Source organism: Apostichopus japonicus, chromosome 8 (assembly GCF_037975245.1).
Source record: "Apostichopus japonicus isolate 1M-3 chromosome 8, ASM3797524v1, whole genome shotgun sequence".
Lineage (NCBI taxonomy): Eukaryota > Metazoa > Echinodermata > Holothuroidea > Aspidochirotida > Stichopodidae > Apostichopus > Apostichopus japonicus.
In genome coordinates this window covers 6,475,914-6,497,811 of record NC_092568.1, presented here as the reverse complement: position 1 = coordinate 6,497,811, position 21,898 = coordinate 6,475,914, and the positions used below count along the sequence as shown (strand labels likewise).

General features: G+C 37.7%; 1 protein-coding gene across 6 annotated transcripts in view; it reads right to left on the bottom strand.

The window, feature by feature from the left end:
• Positions 1-21,898, bottom strand: part of LOC139970567 (tubulin polyglutamylase TTLL5-like) — a 185,279-nt gene that overhangs the window by 118,620 nt on the left and 44,761 nt on the right. For 5 of the 6 annotated variants that reach the window (XM_071976367.1, XM_071976363.1, XM_071976366.1 and 2 more), the window contains one exon: positions 19,968-20,033. The exons of the other annotated variant lie outside the window; for it this stretch is intronic. In XM_071976367.1, the coding sequence (XP_071832468.1) occupies positions 19,968-20,033 (66 nt within the window). The remainder of the gene's footprint in view (positions 1-19,967; positions 20,034-21,898) is intronic. 6 annotated transcript variants of the gene reach the window in all.

Genomic DNA, 21,898 nt, shown 5'->3' with positions numbered 1-21,898 from the left:
TGTTTTTAGCTGTTACCTGCTTTTCAGTATGTTGGAAAATGGCATTAAATTACAAGATATGGTAAGAATGGTTCAAAATTTAAAGTAGTACTTACATCAGAGTCGGACATCAATGTAGGACAAATTGGCCTAAATTGTGCGAAAAAGGGTCGCAAACTGATCCTAAACTAAACGCCCAATCAAATTTGAGCTTGGTACCTGAGTGATTTATGATGTCGTAGGTCAAAGGTCAGAAGTTAAGAAATCAAAAAATTTGTTTTTAGCCATTTTCTGCATGCCAAAATGTTGGAAAAAGCACATGATATGTAGAGAATGATGATTTTTTTTAAATAAGACAGATTTGGGTGTTGAGGGTTGGGGTCAAAGGTCAATTGAGTTCAAAGGTAAAGTTGGCCAAAATGGTGTGAAAATGTGTGTCGAGAACTCCTCCTACCGTAAGTCTGTTCAAGTTCAAACTTGGTGGGTCGGTGCCTGACCATGCAATCTCGTTCCTGCATGATTTATGACGTCAAAGGTCAGAGGTCAAAGGTTAAGAAAACTAAAAATTGTTTTTTTTTTCTGCTTGTCAACATGTAGGCAAACATCATTAAACCACATGTAGAGAATGATGAGACAAATTTTGAAATAAGACAGATTTGGGTGTTTACGATCAAAGGTCAACAGAGTGACAAGGTAAAACTAGTCTAAATTGTGGCGAAAAAGTTTTTTGCAAACTCCTCCGAGACCGTAAGTCTAATCATGTTCAAACTTGGTGGATAGGTGCCTGACCATAAACTGTAAACTTGTGCCTGGGTGATTGGTGATGTCATAGGACAAAGGTCAAAATCCAAAACTGTTTAGCCATTTACTGCTTATCAAGTAGGTTGGAAAAAGTCATTACACCACAAGATATGTAGAGAATAATGGGACAAATTTTAAAATAACTTATGTAGATCCATTCCATCATAGAAGATATGATATCTGCAAGTTATGGATTGCCATTTTTTTTTTGGGGGGGGGGGGGTTGCAACATCAAGTCGTTATTCAGAGCTGTAGCTTCCAAGCATGCATAACCTGGATTCTGAGTAATAACGGTCTTGTGTTTCGTGGCACAGTTCTCATGAAGGACAACAGTCTTAAATATATATTGACACCAAAGGCACTCTGCATGCTATTGGTGAACATGTATATTCCACAGATTGGGACTGCAAGTCTTACAGCAATAACAGTTCTACAACAAGGAAATAATACACACATGCACCACAAACATTACCAATGTACATTATCATACCCAAGCTACTTTTGCTGCTTTACTACAAAACTCAGTGAACCCAGCTTACTACACCACCAAATTATGAGGGACCATTGGAAAGAACTTAATACTGTATATAAGCTCAAGTCAACTCTCTTTCCTATGTGTAATTTAGATAATGGTGGTATTTTACTTAAGGGCACACATGACAACCTCAATTTACCCTCAAATGACCACTCATACAGGTTACAGCTAGGACCCCATGAAGGGTGGTTAGTTGATGTACCAGTGGGAGGCTAAGGACCTAAAACACTGTAAGATATAGTCTAGCAACTGTATATAAATAATTGGTAATTGAAGTAAATATGTGCAACCTTCATCAGCAATGTGTGTAGGTACAAGGACCTGCAAGCCAGTACGCCACAAGCACGCAACATCCTGTTGATGCATCCTGGGTGAATATTGTTTCATGAATGTTGGGAAGGCAGATAGACCAATCTCAATAAGTTGCACTACAAAATAAATATTGGGGAATAGGCCCTAGATAAGGTCAATATTGTCCTGGAGATTCATCTCAAGATTACCAGCTAATACATGCGGTGGGTTCTCCAAACCAAAATCTGGTGACCAAAGGGTATGGCCAAGGAAGTAAGAAGCAATGTACATAAGAACTGTATGCAGGCCCTGTATTTGAAGTCTCATATACTGGCAAGATACCACCAACAGAAGAAGCACTTCACAGAATTATAAAGAAACACAGCTAAGACAGGCATTAACTTATCATGCTGTATTAAATGACACCTTTAAAGAATTCCTTATGTCAAAGTGTCTCTCTGAATGCAGACACATATTTTGAAGCTTATTAATATATGTGGGGCAGGCACTCAAATACCACATTCCATGCTTCATTGTAAATGATTTCACATTTCAAGTAAGATATATACTGTCTACAATAGGAAGATAAAAAAGTAACATAAAAATGAAGATCAAAGAGATTTCTAGTCAGTGGCGGCGCCAAGGGGGGGGGGGGGGGGGGCTTGGGGGCTTTAGCCCCCCCATTGTAGTAGTCAGCCCCCCATTAGCCCCCCAACTGAAATAGGCACAAAAAAAAAACCTCATTGAAACAATATAGCCTACCCAAATTTTGTCAGCCATAACGCAGTGCTACAATGGTCAATGGAAATTTTGATGAATTTTTCACATGATAATAGTCAGTGACTCAGTTGTGGTGCAGGAAGCCTTGTTTTGGTGACTGATAAAAACAATTCAGAATCCAGCTTTATCCGCCAGGTGTTGATGAGTTGTTTCTCAATTATTTTAGTGATACGAAAACTGTGAATTGGTATCTTCCATTCTAATTTGACTAAAGTTACTCACAAAAAAATGCATATTTTTGGAGAAATTTTCAGGTGACAAAAGCCTCGCTAAATGCCACTATTTTGCATGTAGGCCTTTCCAGGATTGGGAAAAATTTCAAAAGGGGAGGGGGGCACCCCCTCCCCTTATACCCCTCCACCAGGACGGCGATCACTCAATCTTGTAAGCCACCCAAAAAATTGGCTCAGCCCCCCCTTAGCCTCCCCAACTAAAAATTCCTGGCGCCGCCACTGTTTCTAGTAGATATTGAAGTCTGATGAATTGTGAATTTCAGCCATTGTACTTTAATAATATATTGGTAAGTCTGTCAGCATTAGAAATATATTCAACACATTATGAGTGATACTGCAGTAATATGTAACATGTACTACAGAAAGAACAAACCAAAAATCCAGCTGGCTTTGTGATTCGATCCTTGCCATATAATTTCAAATAACTATCTGACTAATGTAGAGCAAGTGAGTTCAAATTGTCCAATATTTAAGTGAGAACCAGAAATGATCAGAGATTTAAAGCTCTTATTTGAAGGACTCCCTTGTGGATGTCAACCATTTCATTCACTTGGAAGGATTTTACAGTACAGATTTTTTATTCCAAAATGTTTCAATGTCCAGAAGGAAAAGTCTTCCTATGTGAAATATAGACACATAGATGTATTAATTAATAAAAGTTATCTCTGACACCTTTCAAACACCCCTTTAATAATTGTTCTTAAAAAGCACTACATAACATTGTTTATACACTGTGAATATTTTCACAACTTAGCCAAAGCCAAAATCATCTAGTATAAATCACAGAATAAGGCCAATTTTGAGACTATTTGAGTTCCTGTTCAGCCCTTGAATCTCAGAGTGTGAAAACTGATAAGGGCCTGCTGAGTGTCTTAAAGTGAGTGTGTTAAAGATTATCAACAAATGGAAACAGATTTCATTTTCTGGATGAATACATTGTTTTGTTGAAGACTTATAGAGCCCCTTCACAAAACTAAACTAAATCTGACCAAACTATGTTCACCACAAGAAAATCATAGTATAGGAGAATTCACAGGTTAATTGTAGCTTTAATTTGGAGGTATTTAGACTTTGACACATGTTGACCTCCTTTGACCTTTGACCTCTTCCAATCTCATAGAGTTCTTGCAACTACCAAGCTGGATCTACATTCTTAGTATAAAATTCAAGACAGATGTATGTCTTAAGTTATCATGTTTACAAGATTTCAGATAGATTTTGACCACAAAAAATCTTTCACCTCCACCATTTTCAATAGGGTTCCTCTACTCAATGTGGGACATCAACATGCCAAGCATGAGATTCATCAAAGCTTCTCTTCTTGATATATCATGTTTACAATGTTTCCACAGTTTGACCTATGGTGTCCTAGTACGGCCTTTGATCCCACCCAAAAACAATGACATACATGAACTGACTATGTTTAATGTACGTGCCAAGTTTGAAGTCCATCCATCTTTGTCACAGTTTGCCCTCTAGTGCCCTAGTATGACCTTTTGATCCCAGCCCAAAACAATAGCAGCTGAGAACTCAATATGGTGCATGTACATACAAAGTTGGAAGCCCATCCACCTTTAGAACATTGAGTTATTGTGTTCACCAGCCAAGGCATCACATACACACACACACACATAATAAGGCAATAACAAGTATTCATTCATACTTAGTAAAGATTCCTAAATCCTATTGGTCCATTCAGGTCAGCTGACCGTGGTTAATCCTGTGAGTAACGCACGGTAAAATTACGGGGCATCACTTTAATAAATCTTTGGTTAAATGTAACCAAAAATGTTTTGTTTTATGATTTTCCCCCCCCACAAATGGTAGTGTATGAATGAACAGGGTTAATCAACGGTCTAGCGTGCGTTACTCACATGATTAATGCACTCCGGGTGTTAATGCTATTGCTGGATGCACTCGGGCTCCGCCCTCGTGCATCGCTTGCATTATCCCCCGATCGTGCATTAATCCTGTGAGTAACGCATGCTAGACCGTTGATTAACCCCTTATTCACCAATTTCATTGGCTATAACAACAACAGTCAAATGGCTAACCTAGTTTCAGATGTCTGGTAATATTCTATAAATATCCTGGCCAAATAGCAAAGACGCTACACATCATTTACCATTGAGACAAATATTCAACAAATTTTAAAGCATCAGTCACTATACAACGAACATCCCATGATATAACTTTTGCTCAGTATTTTCTGGTTCTCTTCAAAATGACTGGGTGTCATAGCAAAGTATAGCAGAATGTTTATTTTGACTACCACAGGAGTGAAATATAGCATATAATACATGTGACATACAGTAGATACAACCAGGATGTGGATGCATGTTGCAGAAGGCAAATAGGTTAGCAAATTTAAACAGAAAAATGATTTGTGTACCTCTCAAAAATTCTAATTATCTTACAGGAGCAGTCCTTTCTCATGCAACCTCCTTCTTGTTGGGTAAAATGTCAAGAGCATGCGATTAGTTTCGACTGGAGCCAAGTCTACGAGGATGTTTAATAATATGTCAGAAATTGTGAAGAAGAATGTTTTCATTTCCGAAATCAGAGCAGACTTGCATGACAAAAGGAAGGCAAAGAGCAGAGAAAGAACATGAGATTGAGCACGTTTACAAATCAATGGGGTGAGATGATTGCAGGTTATGTTACTCTAAACATATACATTACTTTCCTGCTAGTCATATGTTTACTGCAATGCAGATTATGTTCATGTGAGAGTCAGTGCTACACTATAGACTATAGTATACTGCTGACATTCTATAACATCAAAATTACTTTTTATAAACTAGAGGTAAACATTTATGGGACTTTGTAATGTGCCAATGTGTTGTGTAGTACCAATTAAGGTAAAATCCTTACTGTCGTAGACATTGAAAGTACTCATTGTTCAATCATTTTACTTCATTTCATCTGACTGAAATTTGATTAATGGAGGACTGTATAGTTATCCATTGTAATATCATATGATTTTGCCTGTTAAAGCATGTTAGGCTGATGAATGCATTACATAAGGACAGGTCTTCTGAAAAAATATGAGGACATTTAAAAAATGGTAAAAACTATGCAAATCAAAATATGCTAATGAGTTGTGCAGCTGATTTAGAGTGCCACATAGGATATGTCTGAGGAGCATTGTATGGCTGAGAAGAATAGTGGTGGGAAGGTGAGAAGAATAGGTTAATTTGTACATACTATTGGTTTGTGTTTTAGATAAATATTGGATAAAGAATGTTGATGTTAGCTATTATTAGTTACATTATATCAACTGTTACTGTTATTAGTGAAGAGCGAATCATTTAATAAAACTATCCCAGCTAATTGTGCTGTTTAATGTGTCTGATTTTAACGTACATGTCTGCTCAGAATATTTATTTACATCTGGCAAATTTTAAGGCTACAAGTATTATTCTTAAAACCTTTGTGAAGAGACTGTAAAGTTCACTAAATACTGTTTTCACTGGATTCTATATAATGAACAGATCATCAACTTGGGATGAATGAAGCAACTGACTTGTAGTACAAATAGAACACCATGAGTATAAATACTGTAAGTGGAATTCCTTTGGTATGAGTACAAGCCTGAGTATGGGTACAAGTACAAGTATGGATACAAGAATGGATACAAATATGGGAACAAGTTTGGATACAAGTATGGATACAAGCATGGGTACAAGTATGGACATAAGTATGGATAAAACATCTGCCCCCTCCCCAAATTACTGTATATAAGCAACATAAACACAACTCACAAACATATTTCACTTCTTTGTGTAAGAGTCCTATGTGCTTACTAACCACAAACCCCAACCCAACCGGCTACCCATCCAACCTGGCTGCCACCACCTCCAACCCGACCGCCACCCCCTCCAACCCGCCACCCCATCCAACCAGACCACCACCCGCCCCAATCCACCCTTCTGTGTCCTATGGACTGTTACTGGAAATTTGAATAAAAATATAACAAAATTTGGAAGGAAGATGATAAAATAAAAATGGCCATCCTTCAAGCAAACTAATATGTTGGCATTATCCTTTTCACTGTATAAGGAATCTGCATGATACTTTTGACTTCATGATGCATACTGTAAGCACTGAAACTCTGAAGCACTGAAAATTTTGGGTAAAAATCATTTCTGAAACTTGGCAAATGTATGGGCAACGCCCACTTGTCTATCTACTTGTTCCTTCAATATGTGTCCAATTGAACGGGTGGTCAGTAGACACAGTAAAAAATTGAAAACCTTCAGCCTGTGATCAGACAGAAAGGCAACTTCAGAAAATCAGTTCCACCATTGTCTATTGTTTCTCTATAATATGCCAATTACATTTTCACAGTGAGAAGTTAAGATAATATTTGTAATGATTGTAAAAACAAAACCTCATAAGCACACAAGCAGCCCACAAAGGAAGTCCAACTCATCTGAGACATAACAATCTGAATGAAGTCCAGAACTAAATATTTATTTATTTTTGATTAGTTATAACATGATCAGGCAATAATAAAACCTGCTTGCAGTTAACACGAATGGTAACATTTTCAGAATCTCAAAACAATAAATTTTGATGCTTTCAAAATATAAAAAACAAAATAGATGACTCCATGTGTATACTACACCAGTTTGTTCATCCCCAATGAGGCTCAATAGTGGAAGCAGGGAAACTCAGACACGCAATGAGTCTTGTAAGGGAGGATTTGCCTTGGAAGCTAGTGAAACTACAAAGCCCAGTAGGCCCTCAATCCAACCCCAGCCAACTCGAACTGACAACAAAAGGAAAACAATTGCAAAAAGAGATGTCAAAGAAGCAGTTCAGTTGTTCTCAGAAAGCAGTACCCCACAGAGTTAAGAGTACTTCATTTCATCTTCTGTTTTTACAGTAAATTGATGCACCATCCTGGATAACAATTCTACAAAAGGACATGATTTTTACCTCCTGTCAAACTTAGTTGTGCTGAAGCCTTGGCTTGAGCTATTCATATTCTGTTTTTAACATCCTCCAAATAAGGACAATTTCAAATATAAGATATAACACAATAATCATGCCTTACTGAGTTACCAACTAACCTTAAATAACTTTATATGACCTAGGATGACATTTGGCCTATATCAATTATTTACTTTGATGTGTTTTCTGACCTAAAAGGCATATGGACAGATATACTGACCGACTGACAGACAGAAGGCAATTATAGACCTATTTAGACAACAACTTCACATTAATAAGATACCCTACAGTTTGATGTACAGTTTTTCAAATCTTCCAGTTTAATGCATGTGTAAGAGGGCTTCAAGGGTAGAAACTTATGGAATGTCTAATTCACAGTCACCTTGGGTTATCAAACCAGTATAACCTTTAATAAACTCTACTATTATTTATATCACCACCTTTGGGCTGCCTGGAAGGCTGTGAGATGAAAGGCAGGGACGAACCGACAAGAAACAACCAAAGGGGGCAAATGTTCAAATCCTGATGATTCTCAATTACATTTTACTGGCTTTGCAGACCAGTCTTTTTGTCACAGCTGGGAAGCAGAAACGTAGCTCAGGAATGAAGAGAAGACAATACTACTCCTACCCAGTCTGAGACCATGTAAGGTTACCAATGACAAGGACAAATGCTTTTTAAAGTCTTCCCTGTTGTACCATCTCATTGGTTTCTGTTAATTGCGCAGCTGCAGTGATTCCAAGCCTTGACTTTCAAATGACCCTACATATAGTTTATTGTCTTGAACACATATAACACTGGGATTTTTCCAGCTTGAATGTAATGAAATGACTACTCATCCATAAAGCCTTAGGCCTGGGTACATGCCAAGTTCAATCAGGTAGAGTATATACAGAGACAAACACCAGCACAGGGCTCATGAGTCATTCCACAGTCAAACGCCATTTCCTTTTCTCTTTCAAAAGCTATTATTATAATTTGCTATTGTTTCCATATGTATCCAGTCCTATCATGCTCTTCCACTGTTTATGACATGATGGATATCAGTGGTGAGCTGTTGAACTCTCTGGCTGTTGCTGTTTACTTATCTTGCGTCCATACAATTCTCACTCAACTTAAAGACCAAATATGGAGGCAATTTTTGTTGTTGAGATTTTCCATTAATTTAGGAGTTTACATACCCATAATCAACATGTGTAAAAAATAATCTTCGAAAACCTACTATAACCCATCAAAAACGACCACGAAAATGGACATTTTGGGTAGTCACGTGACATGAACCTCTGGAATGTCTGGAAACAGAGATTGACCCAAAGGAGCCTCTGGTCACTGTGTGACGTCAAAGTTTGTATACCGCGAAAATCAAACGCTGATATAGGCACTGTTTGTACACAGATAGGGAACAATTGTACTGTTTTTGACTTCCAATTTTGAGCGTTTGAAAAGCTGTTAGCTTAAAACAAGAACACATGAAGGTTAACAACAAGTTTTAAGACAATTATAAGCAGAAATTTTAGTTAAATTGCTTATTTTATTAGCAAAATTTCCACTCAAATGGAGGCATCTTTTACATAGCGTAGCGTCAATAGGTCCGTACGGTACAATATACTTACATAGTACTTACTCGTTTTAATATCCAAAAGTATACAAACACAGAAAAAGTATCCTGTCAATAAACAAATTTAGCAGTGAATATCCTAATCCACTTTTCTTGTTCAATCCTGGGCGAAAAACTACCGTGAGTCTGTGTAATTCCATAGAGTTAGGTCTAGTTGAAACAGGCCTTGACCAGTACTAACATCCCACAATCAGACAGTCACTAATGAAATAAAACGTCCGATCGCTACATACTACCGTTTTTATTCAACTCCTTGGACCATGCAGATGTCGGAATAAACAGAACGGACAATATTACACATGTATCACGAACTCACGATACTGGAATACAACAAATGAAATAGATAAATCATAACATGGCTATTTACACATGCTGTGAGCCAACGCCGGCGAGAGTTGTAACTAACTACCGTACATGTATTAACAATGCTATACCCTTGGCACGGTTTATATATACGGTCATCTCTTACAGTAAATATATTACTGTCAATTGCGTGATATAATGTTACATGTAAGGACGTCCAGGGCGTGTTTACGGTCAATTTCACATTAGCTATGTCCGACCATGGTCCGACACAGCTATCGACAGTATATAATTTTCACAGAATGAGACATTTGCAGCATACACAGAAGCAGGGTCATGCATGTGGACTTACGGGCATGAGATACTCCGGGTGCTGAAAAATCTTTCCGCGTGGATCTCAAAAAATTGATCCAAAGTCTGCGGCGTTTTACGTCGGTTCTTTTACTCGGAAATCTAAAAAAGCTGATGCTTTTGTTGGATGAGGTATAATTGCAACCTCCAACAACACAGAATTGTGACATTTTGAGGAAAAAGGAGTAATATCGTTGATGTTTTTGGCAGCTCAAGTATACGACTTTACACACTAAAAGTATAGTTGTGAGTGAGGTATACAAACGTTGACGTCACATGGTCACCTGATGTCTTAGGAATGTTTCAGGAATGTCTGAAATAGAAGCTGACTTTTCGTCCCATTTTTCACTTACTTAACGTCCGAAATTGGTAAAGTTAATTACAGCAATGTAATTGGAGTCGGTTAAGGATTACATACATGAAAAATGGTGGGAATTTATGTTCATCGAAAAGTCTCCATAGTTGGTCTTTCACTGTTAGCTGTAATTGTTATTGATTCAAGAGGGCGCCCACAAGTTGTATCTTGCAAGTTTCGATTTAACATGGGTGGTTTAGGGATAAAATTGGGAACCATTTTATTAGCATATCAGGAATGTGCAAGAAACATCCAATTAACATTAGCATATAGGCCTACATGTGACAAAGAGCCTTGGATCCTGTAACTATGCATTGTTTACAAGGAACAATACATGACAGCTCCATTGTTTAAAAGTGTCAGATTAACAATCTAAACATTGACATGAATAATTTTTACATATAGGATGATTTTGTAACATTTTCAGTCACCTTTATAAAGCTAGGAATTGTTCTTAAAATCGTAGTCAGTTTGTAAACGAGGAGTAGTCAAATATGCTGGGACACAATTTCAAATCTATGGTACCTTCCGATGATTTCAACAAAATCATCAAGTCCAATAAAAACACCCTCAACTATTATGAATGATGTCACTATTCACGAGAGTTGACTTAACTTTGATCCAGTTCAGGAATTTGTTGATCCTGCCAGAGGATATTTTCCCTTGAAAATGTGCATTTTTTAGTTAACAATGAGTCATAACTGCTTCTTACTATGGATTACCCTGATCTGTCTCTTTTGTTCCACAATTGTCTTTGTTGAGAGCTAAGACTTTCTATAGATTCACTAAACCCAAATACAAGGTCTCTTCAAGATGAAAGGCGCCGCAGCATTCAACCACTTCACAGCTTCGGGGCATATGAAAGCAAGACTTGAAATATCTTTACTGTTAAACAGTCTGGGTGCGTGCATACCCTACAATAATCCTCAAAATGGTTTCTTCCAGGCTTTCACTTTCACAGGGCACATTGCTTTTAAGTTGCACAAGGTACACTAATAATAAATAGATCTCAACAATCCTACAATGATATCTGCAGATGCATACAAGGTCATTTTAACTAAAGTGGAAATAAATGCTAGAACTTTGTGATAGCATCATGCTAAATCATGTAGGTGTTGATACCTGAAGACCAAGACAAGCTTGCTTCCTGTTGGTATAAAGTTGTATTTCAACAGGAGTTTATTAGCCAGGGTCTAGAGGCAGCAGCAGTACAAACATGTAAAAGAGCATACTGACTATCACCTAATAACAAACACTTTGCATGTATACTGAACTTGTTCAAAACAAAAGTTCCATTGTTGGGTATGCATGTCATGGATAGTGATGCCAATTGCACACTAAAACTACTGTATGTGCTAGATGTTGTCTTGGAGAGAGTTAACAACACTAAAATAGCAACACTTTATGGATCATTTAAAATGAAGGTAAGGAAATGTGTAGGGACTAGTGATCGACCGATTATATGATAATCGCTTTTACCGATTACCAATTAGTCCCTGTGACGCCGATTACCTTTTTACCGATTATTTCAACATTTTCGTGGAACTGGCCTAAACTATGATTTAGTGTTATGCATGATTACCAACTTCAATGATTACAATAAAAGATGTAAATGAACGACTTAACGTTTCACAGTAAAGATTAATGGAGCAAGTAAAGAACACTGTAATACATACATGGGGTGCTGTACGTTTATAACAAGGAGTCGCAATATTGCAATCCTGCCACAACACAGCTGGTATTATAACCATTATCAGTGTTGCAACTCCCACGTAAATAAAGTGAAAAGTATATCGCATGGTAATAAAATATTCGTTATTTCGTAAGCCGATATCGAAATATATATAATCTGACATGAAAAAAATAATGTGTATAAGTAAGTTGGCCTGACGTTTCGATCCTAACAGGATCAAACGTCAGGCCAACTTACTTTTACACATATTCTTACACAGGCTCTTTAGTGGATAAGCAGTTTGCTAACAGTTTTATTTTATTATGAAAAATAAAACAATCCCGAACGTTTGCTTCAAGTTTTCAATGATTACCATGTGTGAGGTTAAACTTCCATTCGAACGTTATTTCAAACGATCATACACAGTAAGTCAATGGCGCTTCTCCATTGACTTAACTACATGTGGGAGAAATCACACACTGAAGTCTCATTGACATTGTCGCGCATGTGACTGGAAATCAGACTTGCTTTTAGTAGGTTGCAGTAAGGAGTTTACTGTAGTTACTGAAAGTTGGTTATTTTAGCACGTATGGTACATGCGGTCAGAGCAAAAAAAAGTTGCTTTGGGTTTTTTCGCAAAAATATGCGTAAGAATGTTTGCCTAATCAAAAAAAAATGTAATGCAGTAGAACTACTGAGGACTGCCGCCAAACATTTTTAGGGATTTTTAGGAGAAGTTGGCGCCTTGATTTCATCCTTTTATGCCATCGGTAAAATCTTGGGCACATTTTCAAACTGAACAGTTCTGAAGCTCAACCGTTCTCTAGCCAGACTAGCCTAATGTACACAGAACTCACAATGAACAAAGCCTAATATTATTGTTTTCACTTTCAAGTTTTCACCTACGGTAAGTGGTTCAAAAGTATATTGATTTCGTTTTTATATTTAGTCAAGACAATTAATCTTTCTTATCAATCGTTAATCATGATAACAGGAGGTTTTGTTAGATGCAAGAAGCGAAATGAAAAAAAATATTTAAGTCGTCCCCCTAAGCTTATCGGGGGTATACTGCATGATGTTAACTGCCAAAACTGGATAGTAGATTGAGCAGCATTAGTACAAACTCGCATGAGGGACTTGCGATACCGTTACACGGTTGATTAGCACACCTTCCACGGCTACGAATAGCGTTGAATCGAACGATCTACATTTTTCTCCCGTTGTGGTTGTGGTGATTCAAAAATGCGGAAAAATACAATCCTTTATGTGGAACGTAATTATCGGTTCCAAATATTTTGGATTTTGCAGATGCCGATTATTTACCAATTGTCTGATAATCGGCCTGATGCCAATTATCTAACCGATTATCGGTCGAACACTAGTAGGGACTGTTATGAATGTTGAAAAAGGTAAACGCTGGTATCATTGTATCTTCTGATGTATCAGTGGGCCAAGAATTAACTATACCTGAGTAGATTTAGTCAATATCATTTGACTTTGCCTCTGATGTTTGTTATCCAAAGGCTCTAAAAACAATGAAGTGGTCTAGACTAGTGTTGCGCCGATATCACCAATATCGGTTTTGGCCGATATCCGATATTATCATCCCAATATCGGTCCGATACCGATACGATACCGATATTTTTTAACAGACAAAATAAACTGGACGCAGTAAATGTGAGCCTTAACATTGTAAAGACTTACAAGTTGCTTACAGTGTTAACGTATGCTTGCAAAATTGCATCTTAATTAGGTTACGAACTGTCGATCACAATGTAAAAGTTATAATTTATTGAGTTTATACTCTATGTACAACTTATTCACTTGACCGTATAGAGAAAAAAAAACTGAAAATCAGTAGAGAAATGACCAATTGTGTACGGAAAGTAAGGTGGTACACCTTTCAAATATTACGAAAGATCGAGCAATTTTACTCTCGAAAAATTCACACAAAACTGGCATATCGTACTAAATGCAACTAATGTCATGTAAACAAGGCTCTAGTGCATCCATTTATGAATATACCGTAAGACCACATCTGTTGTTAAGCGGGGGAAAAGAAAGTATTTTCTAGGATTTCCAAAAATACGGAAAAAATAATATCCTACCATAGTTAAGTGTATGGCAAATAGCCTAACCACCTCGGCGGTTACGGATCTCACGTAACTAAAAAGTTCCCTGGCAACGTGCAAAAAATGTTAAGAAACAGGTGTTACACAGGGGATGAGCTCACAGTTGTTTGGGAAGGTACCTGGGAAAATTTGCAGCACATGTACCGTGGTAGTTGGGTATAGGGTTAAACACTGCAGTTGTAAAAATGTACGCATAGTGCACGCTATTCATTGTTAGGCGGCAGTCTAGAAAAAAGGCTTTGCTGAACGTTGTTTGTTTCATAATATCGGAAGGTTTGTAAGTTGCACAGATTGAAAGACAGATTAAATCTCTTTTCATTTTATAACATTATATAGGTACTCTAACTTGTCATTTTAAAATTTATCAGTTTCGTGACAATTTAAATAAAAAAAGTTGTCAGTATTTTGTGTTCGCGGGAAATTGAACAAGGTTTTCCAACACTGCTGAACTGTGCAGTTATACATCATGTTCAAGGTTTTCACGGAGGCCTTTGAGAAATGAATTGTTAGTACAGTGTATAATGCTGCACTGATGCTGTGTGTAGGCCAAGGTTCACGAAGGTCATTGGTTATATTCGCGCGCCGTAGACATGTTTTTAGAGGTTACGGAGGGTCAGGTTTCCATGGATATTAATCGAAAATCAATCTGAGTTTAACTGACGCTAAAGAAATGGATCGTCTTGGGCAGATTAACAGATCATTGCAAGTATAAAGGAGTAGCTCTGCTGTTAAAAAGAAAAGTTCAATATCGGTTTGCTGTTATCGGCAATTAGGCAAAATTTTACCGATACCGATATGCTGCCGATATTGCAAATATCGGCCGATACCGATATTGAAAACGATTATCGTAGCAACACTAGTCTAGACTCTAGAATATAGATCATACCAAATATAAAATCAAAAACATTCATCTATAGATATTTTTCAGGTATCAGGGTTGCACCATCACCGGATCATGAGATATTTGGGTGTCACCATCACTCATCCGGAGATATCAGGGTGGAATCAACACCGATCATGAGAAATCAGGATGGCAACATCACTGGATCATGATTTATCAGGGTGGCACCATCACTGGATCATGCATCAGGGTGTCACCATCACTGGATCATGTATCAGGGTGTCACCATCACCAGATCATGAGATATTTGGGTGTCACCATCACTGGATCATGATGTATCTGGGTGTCACCATCACTGGATCATGAGATATTTGGGTGTCACCATCACTGGATCATGATGTATCTGGGTGTCACCATCATTGGATCATGATGTATCTGGGTGTCAACATCACTGGATCATGATTTAACAGGGTTACACCATCACCGGATCATGAGATATTTGGGTGTCACCATCACTGAATCATGATGTATCTGGGTGTCACCATCACTGGATCATGATGTATCAGGGTTACACCATCACCGGATCATGATGTATCTGGGTGTCACCATCACTGGATCATGATGTATCTGGGTGTCACCATCACTGGATCATGATGTATCTGGGTGTCACCATCACTGGATCATGATGTAACAGGGTGACACCATCACCGGATCATGAGATATTTGGGTGTCACCATCACTGGATCATGATGTATCTGGGTTACACCATCACCGGATCATGAGATATTTGGGTGTCACCATCACTGGATCATGACGTATCTGGGTGTCACCATCACTGGATCATGATGTTACAGGGTTACACCATGACCGGATCATGAGATATTTAGGTGTCACCATCACTGGATCATGATGTATCTGGGTGTCACCATCACTGGATCATGTGAAATCAGGTTGGCACTATTATGGAATCAAACAAGTTGGAAAGACCTAAGTTCCATTTCTTCCTGAATATTACCAAATATCCAGAAACTGGATTGTCAATGTAAAATTCTGAGTAGCTTTGTACAATACTAGGAAGTCATGTATTCACAATTAAGGTAAATAATGTGTTTGATTTACATTCAATAACAAGACCAACTTGCCAAAGCTACATTAAACCAACATAGGGATTTGCCATTACTCAGTAATCTTTTGGTTATCTTGGGTCCTATTTCTTTCAATTGATATAGTGACACATTTCTGGAAAAGTTCAACAATTTCCTATGAAGAATGCGAGAGCAATTAACCTTTCAGTCATATGATCTGAACTGAAATAGTAACTAATATTAGGATAAGGGTTGAAGATTATTGAAAATATATATAACAAAGTTACTTCCCCCCCCCCCCCAATTCTGAAAAGATGCAGGTATAATTTGCAAAGCTTGCTGATCCTTAATTAGAAGAGTTGATGTTCCTTGATCTGCATACCAAAGGCCTTGAACACATCCAAAACTACAGAAACACTTCTGCTTGATATTTTTAGTTCCTTAATTTATTTCATTAGAGGCATTTGCGAATTTGGTGGTACAAAATCATAAAATCTGTTAGTTTATAAGGCTAATCTGTTTGCTTTTACTGTGCAAATGCAGTGTATAAATGACCCTGAGATGTTTGCCCTTCTCACTCAGGCATCACACACTTGATACACTGTAGCCTCCTAGCATGACTTTAACTGTGCAATTACAATGTATAAATGACCCTGAGATGTTCGCCCTTCTCACTTAGGCATCACACACTCGATACACTGTAGCCTCCAAGCATGACTTTTATTGTGCAAGTACAATGTATAAATGACCCTGAGATGTTCGCCGTTCTCACTTAGGCATCACACACTCGATACACTGTAGCCTCCTAGCATGACATTTACTGTGCAAGTACAATGTATAAATGACCCTGAGATGTTCGCCCTTCTCACTCAGGCATCACACACTCGATACACTGTAGCCTCCTAGCATGACATTTACTGTGCAAGTACAATGTATAAATGACCCTGAGATGTTCGCCCTTCTCACTCAGGCATCACACACTCGATACACTGTAGCCTCCAAGCATGACTTTTACTGTGCAATTACAATGTATAAATGACCCTGAGATGTTCGCCCTTCTCACTTAGGCATCACATACTCGATACACTGTAGCCTCCTAGCATGACTTTTACTGTGCAAGTACAATGTATAAATGACCCTGAGATGTTCGCCCTTCTCACTCAGGCATCACACACTCGATACACTGTAGCCTCCAAGCATGACTTTTACTGTGCAATTACAATGTATAAATGACCCTGAGATGTTCGCCCTTCTAACTTAGGCATCACACACTCGATACACTGTAGCCTCCTAGCATGACTTTTACTGTGCAAGTACAATGTATAAATGACCCTGAGATGTTCGCCCTTCTAACTTAGGCATCACACACTCGATACACTGTAGCCTCCTAGCATGACTTTTACTGTGCAAGTACAATGTATAAATGACCCTGAGATGTTCGCCCTTCTCACTTAGGCATCACATACTCGATACACTGTAGCCTCCTAGCATGACTTTTACTGTGCAAGTACAATGTATAAATGACCCTGAGATGTTCGCCCTTCTCACTTAGGCATCACATACTCGATACACTGTAGCCTCCTAGCATGACTTTTACTGTGCAAGTACAATGTATAAATGACCCTGAGATGTTCGCCCTTCTAACTTAGGCATCACATACTCGATACACTGTAGCCTCCTAGCATGACTTTTACTGTGCAAGTACAATGTATTAATGACCCTGAGATGTTCGCCCTTCTCACTTAGGCATCACATACTCGATACACTGTAGCCTCCTAGCATGACTTTTACTGTGCAAGTACAATGTATAAATGACCCTGAGATGTTCGCCCTTCTCACTTAGGCATCACATACTCGATACACTGTAGCCTCCTAGCATGACTTTTACTGTGCAAGTACAATGTATAAATGACCCTGAGATGTTCGCCCTTCTCACTTAGGCATCACATACTCGATACACTGTAGCCTCCTAGCATGACTTTTACTGTGCAAGTACAATGTATAAATGACCCTGAGATGTTCGCCCTTCTCACTCAGGCATCACACACTTGATACACTGTAGCCTCCTAGCATGACTTTTACTGTGCAAGTACAATGTATAAATGACCCTGTTTGTCCTTCTCACTTAGGCATCACACACTCGATACACTGTAGCCTCCTAGCATGACTTTTACTGTGCAAGTACAATGTATTAATGACCCTGAGATGTTCGCCCTTCTCACTCAGGCATCTCACTACCAGATTATATATTTGCAGGAGAATGGAGACAAGGGCATAATTTAAGACACAAAAAACACTTTATTATCATCACTGGGCATACCAAAAGGAAAATTCAATTCAATGAACAATAGAATGCATTTCCTTTGTCAACTTTTGCAACAAAAAAGATCATTTCATACAGATATTTGCAATTGAAAGTGTGGCTATAACTAGATGCATAAAATAATGTGATTGGGTTAATTTTAGTTACAAACTTGCTGGTAAATACTGTGCATTGTACTTTAACTGAACTACATCACACATTAGACAAACACTGCACGATGCATACTATAGATGAAAAAAATGATGCCTCTTTCAACACTGGAATTTTTCTGACATGAACCCTGACATCCTTCACCCAAATCCAATCATGATTGGCTTGGTAATCATGTTGTAAACATTCGCACATGACAAGAGGCCTATAGATTGCACCTTAAGAAGTGCAAATTCCTTGATCACATCCATCATTCCTCTAGTCCCTGGAGCTGTTACATCCTCCATTGTGTAAGCTAATACTATTTCATGTTTATACATGTCAGCAAAGACACCACTCAAACTCAAGTAATGCTGAAAAATATCAATCCATGATTAGCAATCTGCAAAATGTAATCTTACTATTCAATCTGGGAGCAACAAGGCTTTCCTTTCTTACCTGAATATCTTATTAACCTTAGGAGGTTATCTGCCATGAAAACTAAGGTTTAAAGACCAACTGTCCTCACCAATAAACATGTCATACCCTGATAAATCCCTAGCACAGAGTATGTAGACTGTAGCATTAAGTTCTTATCATTAAGGACAACAAATATGCTATCATCATGCAAGGGGAATCTAAAGAGTCAACTGGAAAGTACATTATTAATTTTGATGTACTGTGTCTATCATTAAACACCACTGCTACCAGTCCTGAGTGTATTTCTGCACCTATTTTGTCATTTGTAAAATGTCCCTGGCAAAAAGTGGCTGGCATATCTATTCTAGTAAATATAAGACTCTTATGACTTCAGAACTTACTTTATTTAGAATGCATTAAATATTTAGATGTACTATGTTGGATGCTATCCAAAGATGTTCTACCATAGAAGTTAAAGTATGGCTATGACTAGACCGCCCACTCTAGTGTCAGAGATGTGTCTGTTATTTTTTATAGCTGAAACAGTCAATTTAAGTACATTGCAAAAACAGAAATAAAAGAAGAGTACTATTTTTAAGGAGATTTATACATGATTTATTACCGCAGTGACACAACCAGATGGCGCTCTGGGTCCTTAGCAATAAAGCAGGGGGGGGGGGGGGTTGCAGCCTGTGAAAGAAGCAAATTTTGGAAGGGTAAAGCAGCAAAACATAGGCAGAAGAGGGCGTAAGGGACAATGGATACATTTAATGAATGAAAAGAGTACTCCTTTAGTAATCTTGAAACTCAGATAGCATTATGCACTTAGTGCACAAATTTACTTAATTGGATGGAACAAGTGATTTAAACTCAGCCTCCACCATTGGATAAAATAATTAAAAGTTGATTATTGGGATGTGTAAATTAACCTGTGGGTTATCAATAGAGAGCAATAGAAACTGAAATAACAATATCCAACATGAAAAGAACCATGGATGCTTTAGAAGGAAAATCAAGTTACTGTCATTTATAAGATTTATTTACTTGATGGGTGCACTTTTGACAAAACTGCAATCAAGTCTCCTCCAATTGAGAAGAGTCTGGGTGCTGAGTTGGTTAGTGTCATTAATGTGAGAAACATTGCAACAAAACTTTGATACCTATATGTACACCACTGGAAGGATCTTTGTAAACTAGTGCTGAAACAGGCTGACCTGAACCACCTCCTGTGTACATGCAGCATAAAACAGAAAGAAAGTGTAAGTTTCTCTCTAAAGCATAACAAAACAAAAACTGATGTAAATATTACAGTAGACAATACTAATACTGAATCAAAGTATGTTTAATATAAAGGTGAAAACATGTTTCTGGTGTGTACCTTATTTCTTGTACAAACAAAATCTGAGAAAAGAGACTGTGAAACAGTGGCCTAGCATTGTTGGGAAGGAGGGAGGAGAAACGGCATAAGTTTCATAAACCTAACAAGATGAAGAAAAATGCCATAAATAATGTATTACATCAAACAAAGCTTGTGTTCATAAATAAAAGCTTTCTACTATGAAGTAGAACTGACTGGGTTACTATGACATTGTACATAAACTTATAACTCTATATTCACATATCCATGGAGACAGACTACCTGTAATGTAGGAGATCATTTTACTTATATCATTTGCAAAATCCCATTTTGTTTTCTCATGTTTATACCTTAACTTAATCTCCTCATTTCCCAGAATCTCAGTAATCATCTGAAGATTGTAGAGTTTGACATTTTTTCTTGCGTAGGAGGGCATGTGGGTGTTCTAAGACAGGAATTACTAGAAACAACAGACTAAAACAAAGATGAGAATCTGTATCAAATGTCAACTCCTTCATTACTTCCTCACTGAGACAAACAGAGATAAGGGAGCATTGTTCATGTCTTTATAAATTACAGTTGGTTGCATATTTCATCCAGCTCACTGCTGACAGTATATGCCTTTATGAAAAAAAAAAAAAAAAAAAGCAAAAGTTCCAAATATTTGTCTGAATTGCTACCTAAGTTGGGTCATATGATCTCATATGGGTCTGTAATAAATTTGAAATCTGTTACAAAAACGGAAACATAATGAAAAAAAGGTTTGCTTCTCAAAACAACAGAAAGAAGGACACATGTTGGCAACTACACTGACTATGTGACACACCATGCGTTATGTAGAATAAAGACATCAATTTGCTGGACCATAAATGTCAACGGGGAATATTCACTCGCCATGTTTTATCTTTTAGATTGTTTTATTTCTAGTGTCAATGCAGAAATAAATCACATCAAGTAAAGAAAATAATCTTTTGAATACAAGGTGTGTACATGATACTTTCTCCACGTCTCAAGCAAGCAATCAAGTTGTTATACATTGAAAAGAGTACAATTACTAACAGGAAATGAACTTCCTTTGGCATTATTAGGCTGGTGATGTTATGATCTCATATTACAGGAAAGTCAAAATGAATGGAGCTGGTGTTATTTCTTAAGCAACATTATAAACAAGGATCTTACTGTGTAGCAAGTGGTTGTGTGTTTCATCAACAATTATTAAACAGCTTCTGATGGGGTTCATAAACTTTTAGGCCCACACCCCAGAATCTTCCATCAGGACTGAGTGACAAACAACTAGAATCCCACCAGTCAGAATGGATGATCATGATTCATGTAAGCTAGCTTGGAGTATAATATAAAAGACATAACTTCTTTGATCTCCATAAGAAAGCTCTGAAAATTGTAACTGTCTGGCAAATCCCGGGCTCCACCATAAGTTGCCGACTGTCGTGATAGGCTTTTGCCTACAGCGCATTAAGAAGACATCGTTAACCAACAGATCATTCACATATTTTACAACATATCTAGCAGCTAGGCTTATTACTAGCTGACTGCTTGCACAGATGAAGAAACAAGCAATTGACAATGCTCAAGTCCTTCCTGCCCTCTTTTCAAATCAGGCTATGTTGATGCCTTATTTCAAATTTGCATATAAAGCTAGGTCATAGTACTTGACCTGTAGAGGTGCTTGATGCCTAATCTCTTTTGATGATCAGCCATCGTACATCTGCTGTG